The following is a 25,337-nucleotide window of genomic DNA, read 5'->3' as shown; positions in this document are numbered from 1 at the left end:
CATTTAATCAAATTAATTTGATTTTGATGTGACCTTAGTGACGCCATCCAAGGTCAAACTGATAAGATTAGTAAATAGATCTTTGAAAACCCTACAACTTTTGTCTGAACATATTTTTGATTAGACCTAATCCTGCAAAGATAAAAAGGGTGTACGGATGGTTTGGGATACTTGTATATATCGGACTATTTGCATAACGCCGCCATTTCTTCAAATTCCTTGAGCCACCTCGTCATGTTGATTTTATCGTCTCCATTGAATGTTCCCAAAGATTCTTCGATTATTACGTCTCTGATTATTAAGAAATAATTTCTTCGAGATCTTCTATCAGCCGTTGACGCATCTTTTTCGTCTTGAGAGTCGCTACTATCTCTCGCATCGTCTTACTGTCGCCGCGTGCTTTCATTTTTGTCCCCATCATCGTGTTCGCCTTATTCACGCGCTACGCTCATAATTGCCGCAAATCTTACAATTAGAATAAGTTCGTTTTTCAGCCCAGTTGTCTTCAATCGTCGTTTTTTTCTATTTGGTTTTTAATTGCACCATCGTCATTTCGACCAACTTAGATTGTCGTCTATCGCGTTAGAGCCTCGTGTCAACATTGTCTTAAATATTAAATCTTGAAATACGTCTAATAACTTCTTGTGCAAGTCACCGCCGCGTAATTGTTTAAATACACCTTGACTTCTTTTTTACTGTTCCGTTAACTTCCTCACAGTTAGACTCATAATTTCACTTGCATCTCTTTCGGCTAAATCCACAAAAGTTTTAAATGAGTACGATTTTCTAAAAGTCTTTTACAAGGGGCGATTAAAAAGTAAGGTTACAAAGCCTGCAATGAAAACAGAATGCTTTATTCAAAAAAATCAAACCACTTTGAAGTATCATCCCTAGGATTATTTTTTCAATATAGTCTCTGTTAGAGATCATTTCTATGGTCGCTAATCGATTATATTGATACTAGCGCTATCAATATTATGATAGCATTGCATGTGTGGGCGGCGCTCAGACAGACAAAGCGCATAGCGACAAAGAGCTAGAGTTCGACATCGTTCAGTTCAACTGTCATTAGATTCTTTTTACTTTTATATATTAAAGCTGCACAATTGTATATTACTACAGAATAAACACTAAATAATACCTTTTAACGGTTGTATTTTTCTTTTAATCACACGTGATATCACCACAAAAAACCTACAGTCTTCATGGCAATTTAGGCACTTATTGCTTCGTGGGATGAGGTTGAAAATTCCTTTTTGTAAAATGCCTGTCCTTGCGCGTTCAGCTAAGTTGTCGCAAAGTCTTTCACCTTCTCATTCGAAGCGAATCGTTGGCCTTCTAAGTGCTCCTTGAAGTAAGAGAAAAGGTAAAAGTCACTTGAAGCGAAATCCGGGCTGTAGAAACGGTGGTCGCAATAACGTCCCAACAAAACTGCTCCAACAATGTTGAGGTCTTCTGTACCGCATGAACCGCGTTTCGACACCATTCTGCGACGTATTAACGAGACATTACATAGTCTCCCCCTTTTAAAACTCTATCAACTATCGGTACATTTCGATCGCCGATACCTTTTTTGCTCACAGAAACTGAATAACTGAGCAGATTTCTTGGTGAGACCAGTTTTCCGAATGATTCACCATTTTTATTTGAGCTGTAATTAGCGCTGTAGGTAGGAAATGAAAAAAACTCTGCAGTCTTTCCAGCCAAAAGTACTAGAATAAATGCACACTCCTCACTTCTCTAGTTCGCAGACGTACTTCCCGAAATATGGGCCTTGTAACCTTACTTTATGATCGCCCGTTGTACTGTAAGGAAGAATTCATACCTTGATAGAAAAAAGCAGAAAAAAGAGCAGAAAACCAATCAGAACTTATATTGGTAATATATTTGCAGAAAAACAAAATCTACTATTTACAGCGCGAACTCGGATTGACCTTTGCTCTTCTGCTTTCTACTTTTCTGTCAAAGGAGTGAATTCTTCCTATAAAAAGCACTCTATATATTGAATACGACTTCTCTGAGGTATAAAGTTTTGCTTTAACATTGCGCACATTAGTTTGCTCTTTCTTCCATTTTTTTGCTTGCAAGTTGTAATTTTATGAGCAGATATACGATCCATTCAACCAATCAGAGTTCTAGTAGTCACACAGCGAGTCTCCCTTTGTAGGGTCTCTAAACTACAGGTGGATCCCAATAGCACACGAGACCGATAGCACACCACCACTCATAGCGGCCGGTGCCTCGAGTTTTTTCGTTGGTTGGGTTAGATAAGTCAAGATGATTGGTTGATGTCCAATCGAGCTGTGTCTAAACGGGTGTCACCCCTAAACTATACCCGTGAGCTAGCACCGCCATACAAGCTTCATGGCCGCCCGCTGGTCGTGTATACAGTGTATATAAACCCACCACTTATTCATATTTGTAACTCGTTCGCTTATCGCATCTGAATATTTTGTAATTACTTTATAATTTCGTTTCGTCCTGATAAATATCTTGTTTCATTTTGAAATCATCTCGTTCGTCTTGAAAAATATCTTATCTAAATTTAATAAATCTCGTGACAGTTTCAGCTATCGCATTCAGCATTTCATATACTTTCCTCTCATTTGAATCAATTTTTATTCCCGACAAGATCAAGCTACTCCGCCCAATAAATATTACGGTTGTTTTAACGTTAATAAAAACTTTTGCATATCTCGTACCTTTAATATGCTCTCTCTCTCTCCCCCCCCCCCCCCTCTCTCTCACTCTGTCTGTCTCTCTCACTCTAACTATTAAAAAAATAAAAGAAATAATCCACTTTTTGAAACTCAAAAACAAAAATATCCCATAATACATCATTATGTTACATATGAGAAACTATAATTTATGTTTACTTACAAAAATCAATTTAAAGTAACCTTTTTGCTTTGGTAGTTTTAAACCAAGGAGATCCTTAATCTGAGATATTAAAACATAAACAGCAGCTGCCGTTGTAAAACTGTTCACCAAAGTTTCGCTTAGTAATGTTGTCACTATGCCTAATCGGAAGATATACATCACTACCTATAACGATAAAAAAGATCTCTTCATTTTCCATCTTTTCAAGTTTAGAGCCTTCAAAGTTAACAAAACATTTACCTGAAGTATTCCGACCATTAATGTCACAGCTGTTGCTACTTGCATAGGTGTATATACATATGCGACATCTCCGTGATTTTGTGAAACGGCATCCGAAATATTCATGAATGTATATCCTGCGTCTGGAGTCGAGTGAAGTGTTACTACTTTGCCAGTCATTAGGCAAACCACAGCAAAAGTTCCTAATAAGTGCCAAAAATATTTAATTGTTCACGATTGTTGAATAAGATTCATTGATAGTAAAAATAACGGACAGAAACGAACAAAAAATGCATCCTATCCCATGTCTGCTTTACTATGTTTCTTAATCTATAATTACGGACAGATACAGAAAAAATGTATTCACAATTTATCGGTTTGAACGGACAATTGCAATTTTTATCCGTTTCTGACTGTAAATACGTATATACATCTTGTTTGTCTCTGACATTCGGATACATACGCATTATGTCTGATTCTGTCTGCAATTAGATACACATTCTGTTCGTTTCTGTCTGCAAATGCATATATGTACGCAACCTATTGATTTCTATCTGCAAATACGTATACGCATCCTGTCAGTTTCTGTCTGCAAATGCGTACACGAAAAAAAAACATTTTTTTTAGTCTTTTAACAGATCTTATTATTTTTATTGTAGTTTAATCTGATTCATTGTTTTGCATCTATTCTATTTTACTAATACACATTATTTTACAAATTTCTCAAAATGTGTCGACGGGATTCTAAGATTTCGGAATGATAGTCTATTACGCTATCACTGAGCTATTTGCACACTTGATGTATCATTAATAAAAATTTAGATTTGAAGCAAAGTTGATTTGAACAGGAAGAAACTTGCACATTAAGTACCGCGCAAACATTTTCACTAGCTCTTTCATTATTTATTCTTAAAAATTTTATTTATCTCCTTTTAATATTTTTTATTTTCTATGAGTATATAGATTCGGCTGTTATGTCATATTTTTCAAAACATTTTTGAAAAACTTAAAACTAATGTATTAAAATGTTTCTTTATATTTTAACATAAATAATCACAGGACTACAATGAAATTTTAAACTTAAAACTAATCTATTAAAATGTTTTTTCATGTCACATCCGTAACGCCGCGGATTATTTTTTCGCCGTTGATATTAGACACACCGAACAAGCCGGCAATTTGATAACAATAAACTTAACCGTCGATACACGTTTTGTTACATTTTCCGGTACCGAAGAGTCGCGACAGGACTCTGAACGTACTGTTTATATAATCGTAAAAATCATAGCATTATTTCCTAGATACTTTTGACGCCGGATGTCGCAATAGATCAATTTGTACGCACGGCATTCATAAAAATCAAAGCTGACAGTTCCCTTATTTCCGAAAACCAAAGGGCGGTTGCATCAGCTTCAACTCTCACTTAGCATTGCCGACTTGCCGCGCTTTTTCGCTTTATCTAAAATTGGTATAAATAGTGGTGCGGCCCACAGCTCTGGGCAGTTCGAGATCAGGGCCAGTCCAGCTAAGACAGTTCCGTATTGTAGTATTCGCGATCGAGTTCTGTTCAAGCTACTAGTCAGCGCCGAACGTCAAAGTGTTTTTGCGAGTGCGCAAATTCAAGTCCAAACAATTCCAATTCACAACCAATCCAAATCCAAATCTCGATTCAACTTAACTTCAATTTTAACCTTAAGACTTAACTCTAACTCTAAGTCAATTCTAATTGAAGTTCTAATATTAACAAGAGGAGGATCAGCTGAGTCACCCTAGGATTTGAACCAAATTTTTTTAGTTATTTTGGAGACAAAAAAAAGTTTACGTCTCCCGGCGTTTGAAAAAATAGGCCTTAGTTTCGAAATAATAAATTTGTGAAAATTGGCCATACCGCGGCGCGCCATATGAGCCTTCCCGGTAACTGTTCTCCCAACCAGTGCAGTCGGCTCCGTGCGTTAGGTTCTTGCTTCACAATTGTAAGAACCGGGTTTGCTCCCGGATATGTGCAATATTTTTTTTTTTTTAATAAGTGTATTTATTTATCTTGATGATATTGATGTAGTATGCAAATTTCTAAAATAGAAAATTTAATTTAATATCACTTTCTAAACATTAATTTAAATTTAATTTAAAGGGAATTTGAATTCAAATAATAATATTTGAAATAATAAATAGGTAGTAATAATAATAACAGGGGGTGAGGTTAAGTCTTAACCAGCGGCAGGCGTAGCGCATACAGTACTTTAAGGGCTATAGCTTCTCCCTGCTGAGAATCGTGGTGCGGGATGAAGAATCCCACCCTTCTCGAGGTGCCCCTGTCTCACAAAACACCACGCATCTAGACCAGTAAAGGTCAAGAAACCATCCCCCGCTCCAAGCCATCGTGTCGTGGCTAATGAGTATTGCACCGGGGTAAACGACGCCGGGCGGTGTGATTTCCTCTCGCAGGATCACGCCCGTCATACCTCCCGCTGCTGTCTGCGGTCATGTTTCGCGAGCAGAAGGGGGGGGGGGTCTTAGCTTTAACGCTCGGACCGAGAGGAGACCACCTCTCTAAAAAACCCCAAGCCAGTGGTGGAACAGCGTGTGCCGATGGTTGCATGACCGAGGAGGTGATCAGCCACTAACATGCGGACTCTGGAGACGAGGGGACCTCCAGTTTCAATACCCTTACCACGGCATGCGGGCTCTGCCGTGGCGGACCATCCCTTCCCAGCTCCTCGTGGGATCAAAATGGATTTGCAGAACAAACTCAAAGAGGGGGATGCCACTCCGAGCGCATCAACACACACGGAGACGGTGACGGAAAAGGCAGCAACTCCCCCCGCTGCCGGCTTCGACGACAGCTCTGGCCTGGAGGACGCCGCGCAACAGCTCTAGCACTCTGTGGAGAAGCTGAAACTGCTCGACAAACGCCTCAGCGGAGCCGCAAAAAAAGACACAGGTGACTCCTGAAATAGGGGACTCCTGAGGATCAGGCAAAACTACAAGCCATGCAGCCGATGAACACTGAGAGCAAGGGCTCTAAACGGGCCCGGTCCGACGGCTCGACACCTGAAGCGCTGGCGAAAAAGAGGCCAAAACCCACGGGCTCTGAGAAGCTCTAGGATACCTCGACGGCGAAAAAGGCTACATCATCCGTCAGCTTCAAGCAAACTGTAAAGATTAAGAAAGAGGGGATCCTTGTCACCGCGGCTAACCAACAATCTCATTACCGCACGTAATCATTCACAGGCAATGTCAAGCACGCGCAACGCCACAAAAAGGGACGTGGAGAGAGCCGCTACGCCAAATTACACAAAATGTGCGGGAAAAAGAGGAAGAAAAAGAGAGACCGAACGACGCAGAGATACCCGGAACACCCGAACAAGCAATCACGCCGGGAAACTATGAAGCAAGAGGAGAGTCAGGAAGAGACCAGCCTGACGCATCCACGCTGACAAAAGATGACAAAAACGATGTCAACGCGGCACGCAACGCGGAGCGTGACGAAACTCTGTAAATATATATATAATGCATATTTTAAGTTTTACGCTAAAGAAAAGCGCGATAATTAATTTAAGTTTTCATAAAAATCGGCATACCAACAAATGCCAACGCGCGTTAAAATCTCAAGTAATTACAAAACAAACATTTCATATTTTTTATTATATTATATACTTCATTAAATTTAATATTTTAAATCGCATAACGTTCATCACCACGTGCGCAACCAAATTAATCAGACGCAACATAATTATTTTATTTTAACTTCCGTATTTCGCCTTATATCATTTTATCGTTTATTTTCTCATTTAATTTACGTTATACATTATAAAAGCGCATACGCGGAAACAAGAAGCGAACAAACATGCGAATAATATGCATGATCACCGAACAATGGCGGACCAACAAACTGTCATTTAGAAAACTACGCATGCAAAATAAGCACGGAAATAAAAACCACGGAAAATACCGTAACGATAAAAAAAATCCACCAAAATTCTTTAATCATGCATATGACATGCGACAAGTGCGATCCGCAGGCACGACCGTTATAACAACGGGCGTGTCGTTTACTACGTAAAGGGCCGTGATTGGCCGGAGAAGGAAGAAACCCAACGTGGTATGGAAAAAGAGCCCCGCGACGTGGGGATCGTCGCGAGAAGCGACAGTCGGAACTAGTCAGCCGAACGTGAGAGTCGTTTTAAGAAGTTCGTTCCGTAATCGCGATCGGGCGAGGAAATATATCTCGCGATAACCCGACAGTAATATCGCGGTGTGAACGAACAAAAAGCCGTTTCGCCAGTGACGCAAACCGTGAACTGAGTTTATTTTTTTTTTATTTCATTACTTTATTTTGTTATTTTAATAATTTCTCTTATCGACTTTGAGCCCACGGTGCTCAAAGGCGATCAACCGTGCGGACGTTAATTTCGAATTATCACGTGTTTGAGACTCGCGTGTAAAAACGCCGTGCGTACGCGAGTGATGCGTGACGACGCATCATCATTAATTTTAGTGTGTGAGAGCGTGAATGTATGTGCGGATGAACGCGCAGCAAACGATTGTACGTAACAATTTCGTGGACGCGTTGTTTCATTTGTAAAGTCACGCAATAGACTATGTGATATATCTGTGAACACTGAGTCGCATCATTTTACGCGAACCAATTCCCACCGCACCGTGCACGTATTTCAACACACGCGAACGATCGCGCAATAAGACGACAACTACCATACGTAATTCGCTGAGCATCTACCGTGCCGAGGCACCGAGAGACTGAGGGACCTGACCTAGAGCCAGCCGAACGCAGAGACGTGCCGCTGCTTAATACCAGGTCGAACGACACCGTGACCAAGGGCGTACTTCATCGGGTAAATGACGTGATTACCGGTACGACCCGCCCGGTGATTACCTTTCTTGTTTTGGGTGATTAAAACAAGTGGCGACCGTCGATATCGATGACATACCAACAATGCTTAGCTTTTTGAAGATTTTCGATATTAATTCCGGTTATCTTGGGCTTATGTAACATTAACACGTCGAGTTCGGTTACATCCTCCACTACGGATATCCGGAGAAAAACCTCTCAAATGAGGAAATAAAGGCTATCCAGGAGGCGATTCTCCAAAAAATCGTGAACTCGGGAAGAAGGCCCCGTGAAGCCGAAATTTTTAGAGTCTACCTTCAGGACCGGCTAGATTAGATGGTCCTCAACTGCACTAATGAGGCCACCATGCAGTGGCTGCTGAAAAACGTGGGCTTTTTGACACCATGGGAGGAAGCCAGGTTGAAGGCCGTGGAGGAAAAAGACCTGCCTAAGGCCCTCATAGTCAACGCCTTCTTCCGGGACAGTGCGGAGGACAAAAACGGCAGGATCCTCAAGCTTGTTAAAGGCCAAAATGATGGCCTTAATACTAACGACTGAAGGGTCCTAAAGAGAACGCAAGAGGGAGCTACCGTATACCTAACGTTGTCGGTAGACGGACCCTCCCATGAGGCTCTCAAAAAATGTGGCTACAAAGTCAGCTATAAGTTTGGCCAGGTGGGCATTAGACCAAAGAGCGCTGCAAAATCTCTGGCTAACCCACCGACCTCTAGCAACAAGTCGAAGGGTGACTCCACCCTCACGACCACCGGACCTGGGCAAAAGCAAAGGAAGAGAGCTGCCTTGAAACCGCCCACAGCCAAAGGAGACGTCGGGAACCGGGGAGGCAAAAGTGAGACTACGGGGGCCAACGGTGCTGAAGTACGGCCAGATCTCCAAATAAGGGCCGCAAAGACAAAAGTCCTGCAAATTAACCTGCAGCACAATAAAGCGATCTCCGATGTGCTGAGCAAGACGTTCAACAAACGGGTAGACATTGCTCTTATCCAGGAGCCCTATGTCTACGGAAGCCTAGTCCGCCGACTAGCAACAACGGCAGGTAAGCTAATCTATGGAAAGGGACTGGAGAGGCCAAGGACTGCGATCCTCCTCAAAAGTCACGTCAAGTTCCTTCCACTACCCCAGTTCACTTGCAGGGACCTTACAGCAGCACAGGTGATGCTGCCAACAAAAGGGGGATGACAAGAGGCGATTATAGCCTCAGCCTATTTCCCAGGGGACGCTCCTAACAACCCACCACCGGAGGAGGTCATAAACCTCATACAATTCTACCGGAAGAGGAACAGAGGACTCATCCTCGGCTGCAATGCCAACGCATACCACACGGTTTGGGGCAGTTCAGACATCAATGTTAGAGGTGAGTGTCTCTTCGAATATCTATGTCAAACTAACCTCGTAATTGCTAACAAGGGCAGAGAACCCACATTCGTTACCAGAGCTAGACAAGAGGTGCTGGACCTAACTCTGGCGACTCCTGCACTCAGCTCAAAAATTTCTAACTAGCACGTCTCCAGAGAGGCCTCGCTCTCAGATCACAGGCACATTGTCTTTGACCTAGAGGGATAGAGAGCCTAATGGGAGAGGTAAAAAGAGTCCCTAAGCGCACGGACTGGCCGCTCTATAAGGAGTTGCTCAGAGGTGACTTAGAGGAATCAAAAGAAATTATCACATGTATAGAGGAACTGGAAAGGGCCTCATTTACACAATTCACAGGGCCTATGAAGGTAGTTGCCTGCTGAAACAAATTAAGTCGGCAGCCTCAACCTCTTGGTGGAACCAAGGCCTGGAGGAGTTACGCTCTTCAGCCAGAAAACTCTTCAATAAAGCTAAAAAGACCAAATGTCAGGAACATTGGGACCGGTATAGAGAAGCCCAAACCAATTACAACAAAGAATTGAGAAGGTCCAAGAGAAAATCCTGGAGGAGCTTTTGCGAAAGCATCAGTGACCTCCCGATCGCAGCTCGCCTACAAAAAGTAATGGCTAAGGACCACTCCAACCAACTAAGCCATCTGATAAAAGCCAATGGCAAATATACGGTTGACGCTGGGGAGGTGCTAAAGCTTCTCTCAAGCACCCACTTCCCCGGTGCCCGTATCATCAATGATGAAGTCACAGGGAAGGAAAGGACGTCGGTGCTTTACCACCCTCACTACCATCAAAGAGTTAAAAACTTGGCTAACCGCATCTTTGCGCCAAGCAGAGTTAGGTGGGCCATCTCATCCTTCAAACCCTACAAATCACCTGGAGGTGATGGGGTCTTCCCAGCTCTACTACAACGAGGCTTGGACTACTTGCTACCTCGCATTACAGATCTGTACAAACACAGTTTTGTGTTAGGACACATCCCCAAACTATGGAGGCAGGCTAAAGTGGTCTTTATACCAAAAGGAGGGGGGCGGTCTAGTGCCCAACCCAAATCATTTAGACCTATTAGCCTTACCTCGTTTATGTTGAAAGGCATGAAAAAAACCCTGGATTAATACCTAAAAAATGAGATGCTGACTCATGCCCCTTTCCACAAAAATCAGCATGCCTATCAGAAGGCAAAATCGACCACCACTGTCTTACATAGATTGGTAGGTAGCATCGAAAGGACGCTCGAAGCCAAAGAGATAGCCCTATGCGCCTTCATGGACATAGAAAGAGCTTTTAACAATACAATTGTACGACTCAATTGAGGAAACAGCCAATGGAAAAGGCTTCCATCCTGCAATCATCGCATGGATCAAAGCCATGTTGAGCAAAAGAAGGGTCAAAGCAACGGTGGCAGGGGAATCCGCAACCATCATCACTGAAAAGGGGTGCCCCCAAGAAGGGATATTATCACCGCTTCTCTGGTCGGTGGTTGTGGACGATCTCCTGGATACACTGACAATGAATGGATACGAGGTGCAGGGCTATGCCGACAATATAGTCATTACCATCAGAGGACAGCTGGATGCCATCGTTTCACATAAAATGCAAAGGGCCCTAAACATCACGCAACAGTGGTGTAAAAGGAAAGATCTACGCATCAATCCAGAAAAGACCACCCTGGTGCCGTTCACCAATAGAAGGAAGCTGCATCTCACGGCACCCATGGTGGACGGCACTAGAGTCGGCCACACAACAGAAGTGAAATACCTCGGAGTAACCCTTGATCAAAAGCTGACATGGAACTCACATCTGAAAAAGATCCAGTCAAAAACCGCCTTGGCACTTCACACCTGCCGCAGGCTCTTCGGCAGGAATTGGGGTTTAAGACCAAATATGATCCACTGGTCATACACTGCCATAATCAGACCCATGGTCACCTATGCTGCTGTGGTATGGTGGCCTAAAACTAAACAGAAGACGGCGCAGTAACAATTGCAAAAGATACAGAGGCTTGCCTGCCTTAGTGTCACGGGAGCTATAAAAACCTGCCCGACAGCAGCCATGAAGGCCCTACTGGACCTGCTCCCCCTCCATCTACAGGTTCGGAAAGAAGCCATTGGTTCGGCAATCCGAATCTATAATTATCACAAACCCATGCTGCTCAATCGAACCGGTCATATGAGTATCCTCATGACGGACGATTTGAGCGACATAGCTCTACTCCCCACGGACTCGATGAAGACCAGATTTAACCTCGAGCACAACTATGAAGCTGTCTATACAGACAGAGAGACGTGGGCACTGGGAGGGCCCCCTTTCAAAAGGGATGCGCTACAGTGGTATACCGACGGATCCAAAACAGCCACAGGAAATGTGGGAGTCGGCATCAGCGGGCCCAATTGCCGCTTATCGATCTTCCTGGGCAAGACGCCTTCTGTCTTCCAAGCAGAAGTGTACGCTATGAACTCCTGCGTCTCTATCAACCTGAACAAAGGTCTGAAAGGCGCAACCATAGATATCCTAACAGATAGCCGAGCAGCGCTAAGGGCTCTCACACGTGCGACTCTTTTCTGATCTAGGATTGTGTTACAAACCTCATGCACCTGGCCGGAGACAATCAAGTCACACTGTGGTGGATGATCCCTGGTCATGAGGGCATCAAAGGCAATGTAGAGGCAGACGAACTTGCCAAGAAAGGGGCGAGCACGCTCCCTATAGGGCCGGAGCCCTGGTATGGAGTGACTGCCAGCTACATTAAGAAACTAATATGTAACTGGGAAAAGAGGCAAAAGTCCTCTTACTGGAGCGGCACGACACGGCTTGCCCAAGCCAAGAAATTTATTTCATATACGCCGCAAATAACTAGGGACGCACTGTCCTTAATCAAAGGGGATCTAGCTATCCTCATAGGCCTGCTCTCAGGACACTGCCAACTCAGATACCACCTCAGCATAATCGGCAAGGCTGAGGACGATGGATGCCGATTCTGTATGGAGTCGGCCGAGACGGCTGAACAATGTGCAGCTGTCCGGCCATCGGCCACCTCAGACAGAAATTCATGGAGGACTCGTTACCCCTGATCAAATTAGGGTCACTCGTTACCCCTGATCAAATTAGGGATCTTGAGCCTAGGCGGGTCGTGGCTTTCTACAAGAGCCTAGCCCTGGCCAGAACCTGAGTAAGGGCATAGTCAGAATAGATCTCGGTGAGGTCTTGGCGGTATTCGCTCGGGCCCTCTTGCCACTTAATAATAATAATAATGATATATAAGTTATTTGAAATGAATAACATATAAAAGTAACGTATCTAAATTTTCAAATTGTTTAATATTTAATTGGAAACAATATTAACAGTATTTTAAAATTCTAGTTTTTAAAATAATTAATCGTAGAAAAAAATACCAGTGTTAAATTTAAACAATTTGAAAATTTAGATACGTTGCCTTTATATGTTATCCATTTAAAATAACTTATATGTTATTATTATTATTATTACCTATTTATTATTTCAAATATTATTACTTGAATTCATATTCTCTTCAAATTAAACTTAAATTAATGTTTAGAAAGTAATATTAAATTAAATTTTCTATTTTAGAAATTTGAACACTATATTAATATCATCAAAATAAATACACTTATTAAAAAAAAAAAATATTGCACATATCCGGAAGCGAACCCGGTTCTTACGATTGTGAAGCAAGCACCTAACGCACGGAGCTGACTGCACTGGTTAGGAGAACAATTACCGGGAAGGCTCATACGAGGTGTGATCAAAAAGGTGACTTTTTGAATTTCGCGCGCTCTGTACACTCTAATTTCAAAATTTTTTTTTTTGTGTTGGTACACTCGTCACGATCATATGTTCACAGTTTTGACTATATAGCATGTGTTGTTTTTATGTGAGAGGCATAAAGGTTAGACTCGTGTTTGCGTGCTCGGCGATTTTTTGCTGTTGAAAATAATGGAGCAGAGAGTTTGTATTAATTTTTGTGTAAAAAATGGTATTAAGTGTTCAAAAACTCTTGAAATGTTGACAGTGGCGTACGGTGAGTCAACTTTGAGCAAAAAAAATGTTTATAAATGGTATAAGTTATTCCAAGAGGGCCGAGAAAATGTTAACGATGAACCTCGCTCTGGACGCCCCAGCACGTCAAAAACCGACGAAAATGTTCAGGAAGTGAAAGAAATTGTGTTGAAAAATCGTCGAATCACGATTAGAGAAATAACTAATGATCTTAACATATCGTTTGGCTCATGCCAATCAATTTTAACGGATGTTTTGGGTATGACACGTGTGTCAGTGAAATTCGTCGTTACTAGTGAGTACTTTTTGGGCCAAAAACAATACTATCATCATGCCTCAGCCTTGGCCCCCTGCGACTTTTTCCTCTTCCCAAAATTGAAAAGGCCTATGAAACGACGAAGATTTGCGACGATTGAGGAGATTAAGGCTGCATCGCTGGAGGAGCTCAAGGCAATACCCAAAAGTGCATTTCAGAAATGTTTTGACGACTGGAAAAAGCGCTGGCACAAATGCATTGTATCAGAGGAGGATTATTTTGAAGGGGATAACATAATTTTGAATGAATAAATGAAAATTTTTTTATAAAAATGAAAAGTCACCTTACTTTTTAATCACACCTCGTATGGCGCGCCGCAGTATGGCCAATTTTCACAAATTTATTATTTCGAAACTAAAGGCCTATTCAATCAAACGCCAGGAGACGTAAACTTTTTTTTCGTCTCCAGAATAACGAAAAAAATTAGAATCAAAATCCCAGGGTAACTCACCTGATCCTCCTTGTAAGTTAATTCCTAACCCTAATTTTAATCTCTCTTTAAGTCTCACGCTAGCTTAAACAATCGCTTTATGTAGTTCATATGTTAATTTGTTGCTCATTATAATAAACACTAGTTACGCGCATTCCTCGCTTTCTGCCTATCTATACCCGCTTGCCGCGTTAAATCCGCGTACATCTGTAAAAATAACCGGAATCTGAGAACCACCAGATAACTAGAAGGGTTCAGAGGCACCACTATAACCAGCGCAATCTACGACGAGGACAACAACACGAGTCATTTCTACAAAAAACTAAGTTACTAGCATGTCACACAATCACCTTAATCACATCGGAACTCCCTATTTTCAATGGCTAAATTCTGCACTTTATTGTCTAGCTACTTTTCACCGCCACCAATTCAATTGTAACGTAATCTGCGTCGAATGTCATTCTAACTTACCCAAACGCGATTGTGTCTACGACCAAGTCACGCGTTATTATACAATTATCGGTGGAGACGAGAATTGCGAACAGTGCTCGTCTTGCAACAACATAATCTTTTACTCTGAAACCGCGGTTGCTTGCGCCGAGTGCTACGAAGCACTATTCGATTTTGCGCGTCATCTATATAACTCCAAAAACAAGCCGTACCTCGGATCCGAACCCACCGTTATCAAAATTGAGAAAACATTCACGTGCCCGTGTCCTGAAGAATAATAATTAACGAAATCGGAGCATGTGCCCCCTGCCGCGAATCGTTATACAGTCAGCTCGCGCTCAACGCAAATCGAATCACGTTTTCGGCACCTGGTTACGCAGCGCGCGGTGCGTAACTTCTTTATACTTCCGTAGGTGCAACGAACCGTCTATAGAGTGCCTCGAGTGCAAAAGCAAGCACTCGAGTGCCAAGAAAGGGGGTTACTTCGAAGTAATCACCCTTTACATACATTTCGGGAGTACGTAGAATCCGAAAAAGTGCAACCTTTGCGACGTGCTCGTAGTTGCCCGCCGTCACCCCTTAGATTGCAATCGCTGCCCCAGCAAATTATAACACTTTATTTGTTATTTAATCAGAGAGGGCAATTCCCCTTGGAACGACACTGACGAGATCGTATTAGCGCTGTCGTAAAACATATTTTGAGGCAATAAAAATCCTGTTTTCGATCCTCGGAAAATCGGGCCCGCCCGCCGGTAAATCCGGCCACGTAATCTGTCCCTGTGGAGTCCCCAAAGCTTAAGCTTCAAAAACAGCTAATCCTGTCAAAACACGTGCCAGGTGTAGAAGTATAAAACCGGAAATTTTTTATTAAAATTACACGTCTGTTGTTTGAAAATGATAAAAAATATTTTATTCAAAATAATCTCCATTGCTATTTATACATTTTTCCCACCTCTCCGGCAGTTTATGAATGCCACTCCAAAAAAATAGTTCTTTTGAAGCGAACCAGTTATCGAGCCATTTTCGTACATTTTCATACAAATTGAAGCATTGTTCAGCGAGAGCGTGTTCCAGTGATGCGAAAAGATAATAATCGGACGGAGCCAAGTCTGGAGAATAAGCCGCATGCGCTAGTATTTCCCAACTGAACGCCTCGTTCGTTTCTCTGACCCGTTTTGCTGGGTGTGATGGGGCATTATCATGGAGCAAAATGACTTTGTGTTGCCTTTTTCCATATTCCGGTCGTTTCTCACGTAATGCTCAATTTAAATCGATCATTTGCTGTTGGTAGCGATCAGTGTTAACGGGTTTACCAGGTTTTAGCATCTCATAATAGATTACATCCTTCTGATCCTACCAAACACAGAGCATTGTTTTTTTTCCAAAGCAATTTGGTCTTGCAGTGAATGTCGATGGTTCGCCTGGATTTACCCATGATTTACGACGCTTAGGATTCTCAAAATATATCCATTTTTCATCACCTGTCACGATTCGATGGAGAAATGACTTTCTTTTGTATCTGTCGAGCAGCATTTCACAAGCGGTTTTTCGATTTTCTTGCTGTCTTTCATTCAGTTCATGCGGAACTCATTTTCCCACTTTCTGAATCTTTCCCATAGCTTTCAAGCAAATGGAGACGGCTTTCTGCGTCACATTCAAGCCGCAAGTTCTTGTTGAGTTTAAGTATCATCTCCATCCAATAAGGCTTGCAATTCGTTGTCTGCGAACTTTTTCGGTGGTTTCCCACGCTCTTTGTTTCTCAAAATCACCACTTTTGAATTTTTTTAACCACTCGAAACACTGTGTTTTACCAAGAGCATGTTCATCATAAGCTTCGACAAGCATTCGATGCGATTCTGCAGTAGTTTTCTTCAAATGATAACAGAAAACCAATGCTGTCCGCAAATCGTAGTTTTGTAGGCACAAAACTCGACATGTTTAAGGCTATAGAAAAATATACCGCTGTATGAAACTTGGGTTATTGTGTGTTGAAAATCTTCGTCAGCTGTTAGAGAGAGATGATGGCGCTGCAGAAGCAGTCTTACAATCCCTAAACCCCTACTGATGGCTAGCACCATCTATAGGGAAATTCCGGTTTCATACTTCTACACCTGGTATATTCTGCTCAAAAACTAACCGCGCTCAGTCGGGACGTAACATTCATATTTTAACATAAACAATCACAGGACCACAAAAAATTTTTTGAGAGTTACCTCAAACCAGAGTAAGTGTTTCTTATAAATTTTGGGTCGCAGAATACGAATTTGTAAACCGTTTTGCTTCATTATGTCCAGTTTTTTTTTAGATAATTATGAAAAGTCATGGAAAATCTGTGAAAATTGAAATATTTGAGAAAAAAGCGACAGTAAATATGACATTAAAATGTCCTAGAATGGATTTAAACATATTTTAAAAAGTTAAATAAAGTGTAGGAAGTAAAAAAAGTTTTGTTATTATAGCCTATATGTCGTAAAACAAATCGACGTAGTCTATTGTGTAACAGATAGGCGATCTTCGTAAGTAAATTTTAGATCTTTTCAGAAATGGATTTTAATTGTTATTGTTGGAAGAGAAGTTAGATAGATTAGAAAGTAAGTTATTAATCAATTAGTTAATTAATTAGTTAATTAATTGGTTAATTAATTTTTTGTATATTTTTATATTTTTATACTATCAAACATTTTTAAGTAAATGTGATATATATGAAAATATAAAATATAGAATGATGTATAAAAATATAAAATTATACAAAACAAATTAACTAATTAACAAATTAACTAATTGATTAATTTCTAACTTAATTTCTAATTTATCTAACATATTTTCCAACAGTAACAACTAAAATCCATTTCTGAAAAAAATCTAACAAAGGGAGGATCAGGTAAGTCACCCGGGGATTTCAATCCCAATTTTTTTAGTTATTCTAGAGACAAAAAAAAAGTTGACGTCTCACGGCGTTTGATCGAATAGGCCTTAGTTTCGAAACAATAAATAACCTAAATACATAACAATAAATACCTAAACAATAACAATAAATACCTAAAAAACTGAACGTGATGGAGCAAAACGGCTTACAAATTCGTATTCGGCAACTCAAAATCTATAAGAAATACCTACTCTGGTTTGAGATTACTCTCAAAAATTTTTTTTGTGATCCTGTGTAATAATTAACCCTTAAACACACCGATCTTGTAAAATACGGAAACACATTTTCGGGTCATCTTTTTCAACTTTAAGAAGTTATAATTTTGATTACAATCAATATTTTTCTACAATTGTTTTTTTAATGAAAGTTCAGAATCTCAGGAGTGTGACTACACAATTGGCATTGCCGAAAAAATAATTTATTGTGAAGTTATAAAAGGCAAAACCATTAAGCAAAAATGAGAAATTGGTCAAAAATCCACTTTTCCTTCAAAAAATCATATCTTCACAACAAAAAACTTTTAATGACTTTCAAATACGGTGTTTTAAAGCTAAAGGATCACATTTTTAAAATAAAATTTGGCAAAGTCATTCCTTTTAAAAAGTATAATTATGTAACATAGAGAATATAAGATATATTTAGGCATCTAAAAATCCACTTTAAAAAAAAATCATATCTTTGCAACAAAAAACTTTTAAAGACTTTAAAATACGGCGTTTTAAAGCTAAAGATTCATACTTTCAAAAAAAAAAAAAATTATATCATTGTCATTTCTATTAGAAAATGTACTTATATAACAAGACGAATGAGGTATTTTTGATTAAATTGTGTCTAAAATTAAAAATTGATGTGTTTCACGATATATTTCGGAAAAATTCTCTTTTCTACAGCCTTTTATAGTATTCCAACTTTAGACAGAGTATATGCGAGTAACATCCGCGAACCGACCTGTTCGAACGTATTTTGTCCAGCTTTTTTATATAAAATACTCACAAAAAATATTTCACTTACACACTATATAAGTCGCATTAACCCTAACAAAACTTTGCTGCCGTGCCGTTCGAATTCTAGTTGACCAAAAAAGTTGATCAACTATATCAATCAAAAAAGGAGATTTCAAACTTTTTTTACGTCTTGGTCTGAACCTCCTATCTCATTCCGTCTTCACAAAAGAAGGGTTCGAAACTTCATATGGGGTCTCTCAGACCCACTTACGGGTTTAAAGGTTAAGTATAATTATTAAAAGTTTTTTTAATTCGAATTCCGTACATCTTTTAAACCCATTTAAAGTCCATGACCAGACCACTAAAGATAGCAAAAAATAAAAATTTGAAATATGACAGAAGCATGAAAAAACGTTACTGACGTAAAAAGTACTTTTCAAAAATCAATGTTAAAACTATTATTATAAACAAATTATTAATTATTAAAAATTGACTATAAACGTAAACTGATTACGCCAATCAATTCTACGAAAAAAATCACTAAAGAAACATATATGACTATTAAATAATTCATATTTTATGCAAAAAAAATAATTTATACAAATAATTAAAATCCGTTTCTGCCCATAACCAGACCAATAAAGATAGCCAAAAAATAATAATTGCAAATAAAACTAAAGCAAGAAAAAACATTTATGACATAAACATTTATGACATAAAATACACGTTGCAAAAATCAATTTTGCAACTAATTGTTATAAACAAATAGGACAAAAACGGATAAGATTGCTATACGTAATTGCGGACAGATGCAGATAACAATCTCGACATATACGATGCACATAGAAACAGACAGAATTTCTGTACGCAATTGAGGACAGATGCAGGTATAATGATTAGGTACAGGATGCGAATAGAAATGGATAAGATTCCTGTATGTAATTGCGGATAGATACAAGTGAAATGTGATTACGTACAAGATGCAGACAGAAACGGGTAGGATTTCCTGCTGCAGATACAGATTTTCTATTTGCATGTTATACGAGGTCTGTCCCAAAAGTATCCGACCTTCTTTTATATTTCTCCACTGGTGTTATTTTGCGTCATCAGGCTGGTGGCATCTTTCGAAGTAGTCCCCATTTGATTGAAGAATACGCTACCAACGGCCTTTCCACTTTTGGAAGCAGTCCTGGAACTTTTTTGGTATAGTTTTTAAAGCGTTTGACGTATTAGTTTCGACTGTTTTTTTGTCGTTGAATCGGTGTCCATTGAGCTGCATTTTTAATCTTGGCAACAGTCAAAAGTCGCAAGGAGCTACATCAAGACTGTACGGAGGCTGACGGAGCTGTACGACTTTGTGCTTTGTCAAATATTGCAGCATGAGGTTCGATGCATGCACTAGCGCGTTATCGTGATAAAGAAGCCAGTCACGCAATTAGAAGAAAACGGCCTCAGCTTTAGTCAAGCGGTGACTGGCTTCTTCATCACGATAACGAGCATGCATCGAATCTCGTGCTGCAATATTTGACAAAGCACAAAGTCGTACAGCTTTTGGCTGTTCCCAAGATTAAAAATGCCGCTCAAAGAACACCGATTTGACGATAAAAAAAAGCAGTCGAAACTAATACGACAAACGCTCTAAAGGCAAACCAAAAAACGAGTTCCAGGACTGCTTCCGACAGACCTCGTATTTTCAAATAAAATGGACAGCTTACTGTTAGAAATGAATGGAAATCCTGTCCGTTTCTGTTATTTTTACTAAAGATATTAGGATGTATTATTTCTAACTTATCTATAACGGAAGTCAATCAAGTAAATGTATTAAACCAAAATAATCACAAACTGTAAAAAGTATATATATCCATGATAGTAGAGATGTTTTCAATTATTTTTGGAAAATGAGAATGTTGGAACATAATTTTATCATACATCGTTAAATTCGTAATAAAATAAGCTTTATTTTGCTTATAAAAAAAATAAAAATTTAAGAAAAAAGTATGTGGTGGAGAAAAATATAAGATTTTTAAAAAATTTTATCATTGTTATAAAGTACTCTTCAAGTCATTCAACTTTCAATTGGAACATTCTTTTCTATCTCCTATATCGACGATGTACGCTTAAAGAAAACCGATTTTCTTCAAAGAGGTGTTTTACTCTCTAAAAGTAAGTATGGGTACGTATAAGAATATAGGTGTCCCTTATTTTTATATGTACTGCAACATATTAAAATCTCATCAAAATCGGAGGAGGACTTTACCTCAAAAGATTATGAGGTAAGACCAGATGCCTATAAACCGAGGTTAAAAGAATACGCTGTGCCAATTTGCCATAATAACAATGACGATATATCTTCCGTGAAGAAGAAACATACATCTTTCGATACATCTTTCGTGAAGTTAGCACGATTGTCCGTGTTACAAATGGCGGCATATCCTATCCATGCTTCAATTTTGCTATACCCCCACTACATAAGTTAGCGATCTAGTGTCGTTTAGAAATCTGTACCTAGAACCGACACCTAACCCAGTAAGCAAAATATCATTTCAGCAATGTTACTGCAACAATATCCCAGCAACATGTGACGTTGTAAAACTTGTAGTTTGTAACGTTGTATACAACGTTGTTGTGAATAAACTTTGACGTACATATTGAAATTTCCTGCAACATTGAAATGGAAGATATGTAACATTGCATATAATGTTGCATTAATGTTTTTCCTACGTTGCAATAACGTTTATCCTAATATCAAAATAACATTTCAACAATGTTGCAACAATATTTTTCTTATGTTGCAACAACATTTATCCCAATATCAAAATAACATTTCAACAATGTTGCTTTAATGTTTTTCTAACGTTTCAATAACATTTTTCGCAATATCAAAGTAACATTTCAACAATGTTGCATTGATTTTTTTTCTAACGTTTCAACAACATTGTCCCAATTAACAAAATAACGTTTCAACAATGTTGTGTTAATATTTTTCTTACGTTAGAACAATATTTATTCTAAAATCTACTTAAAATTATAGTTTTAAAAAAACCGCTTTTTTCACATCGTTGGAAAGAAGTTAGAAAAATTCCGGTTTTTTTCTAAAAAATTGCTTTTTTGCGAAAAATTGCAGTTTTTGCTATGTAAATTACATGCTATCCAATTTTACAATATTTTTAAAGTAAGACACTTGTATAAGTGCTAGAATTAATATTGAGCTAATTTTTATGTTTATATTTGGAATAATGTACATCACTTGAAGTTTAGAAATTATCATAATTATTAAACAAACTGTTTTAAAAACAAATGTAATCCTAGCAACTAGTTTAAAGACTAATTTAAGTTAATATTTATACTAATCATTTGAAGAATTGTTTTAAAATATTAGCTATTATTAAGAAGTATACGAGGTGTGTTCAAAAAGTATCGCGAATTTTGAATTTTCGCGGGTTACGTATATTCGAATTTCGATCTTTTTGTGGCGTTATGTTGGTACTCATGTCTCTCACTTATGCCGACAAGCTCGGCCATTTTGAATGTTCACTTAATTGTTGACAGCTGCTTTGCTTGCACGTGTTTTGGATCGTCTTCGATTTTTACCTATTCAAAAAAATGGATCAAAGAACCTGTATCAAATTTTGTGTGAAAAACGAAATTAAGTGCGCGGATGCATTCCGAATGTTGACTGTGGCATACGGAGAAGCTACCTTGGACCGAAGCAACGTTTATCGGTGGTACAAAATGTTCTCAGAAGGCCGAGAAGATGTGAACGACGAAGAGCGTGCCGGACGCCCGAGCACTTCAACAACAGACGAAAAAATTAATGAAGTGGAGAAAATGGTATTGGCCAATCGTCGAATCACCGTTAGAGAAGTTGCTGAGGACCTAAACATATCGATTGGCTCGTGCCATTCGATTTTTATCAATGATTTGGGCATGAGACGGGTCGCCGCGAAATTCGTACCAAAATTGCTCAATTGCGACCAAAAACAGCATCGCATGAACATTGCTAATGAGATGTTGGACTCTGTCCGCGACGACCCAAATTTGCTCCAGAGGGTCATAACTGGTGACGAATCGTGGGTTTATGGTTATGACGTGGAAACCAAAGCTCAATCATCTCAATGGAAGCTGCCGCACGAACCAAGACCGAAAAAAGCGCGCCAAGTTCGGTCGAATGTGAAAGTTTTGCTGACAGTTTTCTTCGATTGGAGGGGCGTGGTGCATCATGAGTTCTTGCCACAGGGTAGAACGGTCAATAAGGAATATTACCTGCAAGTTATGCGCAATTTCCGCGAAGCAATCCGCCAGAAACGCCCGGATTTGTGGAAGAACAAAAATTGGCTTTTGCACCACGATAACGCCCCTGCTCACACATCGTTGCTTGTGCGCGACTTTTTGGCCAAAAACAACACACTAATGATGCCGCAGCCAACGTATTCCCCAGATCTGGCCCCCTGTGACTTTTTCTTGTTCCCTAAACTGAAGAGGCCCATGAAAGGACGACGTTACGCTACGCTTGACGAGATAAAGACGGCATCGAAGGAGGAGCTGAACAAGATAAAAAAAAAATGATTTTTTGAAGTGCTTCGAAGATTGGAAAAACCGTTGGCACAAGTGTATAATATCTCATGGGGATTACTTTGAAGGGGACAAAATAGATATTCATGAATAAATAAATAATTTTTGAAAAAACACAAAATTCGCGATACTTTTTGAACACACCTCGTATACGTTTTATTTTACTTAAAAAATTCATTAATTCTGTTTTTATTTATGTTTCATGATATGCTTTTTGTTTCCCTCATATTCATATTATCATAAATAAAAAGAAAAACTTTAAGAACAAAAACTAATATTAGTTTAACTTTATACGGACCGTTTTCTAATTATTTTTCATTAACACAGATTTTTAACTCTAGTCCGCCATATCCTGATCAGGTAAAATTCTGAAATGTAATCTCATTTTATAGTTTACTTCTTTCTATATATAATTGTTACAAATTTAATTATTTCAAATCATCCTCTCAATCTGCTATTATCTTATAATATTTAGACTACGTATTTTTTAATTTTTGCAATACAAGCTTTAAAATATTAATTACAATACAAGCTAAAAAATATTAATTAGAATGAAAGTGACGAAACAAAAAGTCGAGCTATCTTACGAATAAAAATATGGCAAACTACCACAAACTACGGACTCGAACACAAGTGTGGCAAGCTACAGTTAAGAAATCATATCATGAAATAGTTGATACTGATGAAGTACCATTAGTATAACACTTTGTGAATTTTTCCAATAAATTTTTTTATCCCTGAGAAAAAACCCGAAAAAATCCGCGGAAAAATTGAAAAAAAAAAACGGGTTTTTTCCTAAGCCTTTAAAACTATACTTAAAATTGTTCCAAATATTTTATTTCTATTGTAAATAATTTGGTAAATTGTTGAAAAATATGTTACAATAAAAATAATATATTTATAACAACTATACGTAGATTTTAGAATAATGTTCTATCGTAAGAAAATTATTAACACAACATTGTTGAAATCCCTTGCTAACTGAAACAAATATTGTTCTAATGTAAGAGAAACATTAACGTTGTGTACGAATATTTGGATGTGAAATGACAGGAAAATGTAAAAGATTGAACATTTTACATTTTATTTTTTATAAATATTATACATTTTATTTTTATAAACATTTTATAATAATGTGTTCTACATAAAAGTTAGATATTTTAATCAGGTATTCACATACATATATTAATGAATTTTGTATATTATTACAATAAAATTTAACAATGTCGCATTAATGTAACAGTAAATCAACAAGTGATATTTTTTCAGCAAAAACCCTTTAACTTTTTGCTGAAAAAAAATATCGCAATTCAAAGCTCAGAACGAAAAGTTAAAGGCTGTCACTACATTTATCGCAGATTGGGACTTAATCTTCTACTAAGATTCTACTGAGATTCATTCATTCAAAATTAAGAACTAATGATGAATTTTATTTTCAAATTAATAAAAATTATTACGAACAAATGTTTCTTATGTGTTTTAAAGATTGACCTTGTTACATTAGTTCCTTTAGACAACATGCATTTGGTGTTACTAGGAATTATAAAATATTAAGTGTAATAAAAAGAAATCCATTATTTTTGCATTAAATTAAAGGCCTTATTTAGCATAGAATGATTCGATTTAAGTCCAATATGCATCGTTTTGTTTAATAACTTATTGCCATTTTGAAGGTAACTTCATTATGCCTCTCTCATAAAAATCCTCATCCCTATTGGCAAAAAACTGGGACAGTCGATTTTCACAAGCTTCTCTTGAGGCGAATTTTTCACTAGCAAAATCATTCATCATAGAGAGGAACAGCCCACGCAACACAAGGATATCCTTGGGACATCCATTGAACGCCGCGGTCCGACATGTCTTGACGTCCAGATGACATACTAATTGTGTCTTGTAGACGTCTAGGAAACGTCTTTCGGACGTACAATGTACCGCCTTCTGACGTCAAATGGACGTCGTTAGGACATCTCAGCAGGACACAAAAAGAACTTTTATGGACGTTGTTTGGACATTATTTTATATTGGGCGATTAGGACTTTATTTAGTAAAAAATGATATTTGTTAATAAAAGTAGTATTAACCCTGCCGAAAATGTGCAATTAAAACCGATTAAAAAAAAAGTAATCCGAATCGATCGGGATTTCTGCACCGAAAATACGGTGTTAAGATAGATTGAAAATAAGATCAGAACCCAGATAGATTTATTAGAACAGAATACATTAATGTAAAACGTAATAAATGTTTAGTTTATAAAAAGAATACTTCTTGTATCCTTTTCGTTAAAAAAGATTTAAAAAAGATTCAATTTGAATTAAATTTAAATTAAATATTTAATTTTTGTACAAGATT

The 25,337-nt window shown here is 38.5% G+C and overlaps 1 protein-coding gene across 10 annotated transcripts in view; it reads right to left on the bottom strand.

The window, feature by feature from the left end:
* Positions 1–25,337, bottom strand: part of LOC105204129 (solute carrier family 26 member 6) — a 97,552-nt gene that overhangs the window by 48,635 nt on the left and 23,580 nt on the right. For 9 of the 10 annotated variants that reach the window (XM_026140349.2, XM_039448569.1, XM_039448571.1 and 6 more), the window contains 2 exons: positions 3,121–3,302; positions 2,881–3,045 (listed from right to left, as the gene is read on the bottom strand). In XM_026140349.2, coding sequence (XP_025996134.1) covers positions 2,881–3,045; positions 3,121–3,302 — 347 coding nt within the window. Of the gene's footprint in view, positions 1–2,880; positions 3,046–3,120; positions 3,303–3,562; positions 5,130–25,337 lie in introns of those variants that run through there. The other variant, XM_026140352.2, reaches the window with a different exon arrangement.

The sequence above is a fragment of the Solenopsis invicta genome, chromosome 4, assembly GCF_016802725.1.
Source record: "Solenopsis invicta isolate M01_SB chromosome 4, UNIL_Sinv_3.0, whole genome shotgun sequence".
Taxonomy (NCBI): Eukaryota; Metazoa; Arthropoda; class Insecta; order Hymenoptera; family Formicidae; genus Solenopsis; species Solenopsis invicta.
Note: the sequence above shows the minus strand (reverse complement) of the source record. Positions and strands in the feature narration are given on the sequence as shown.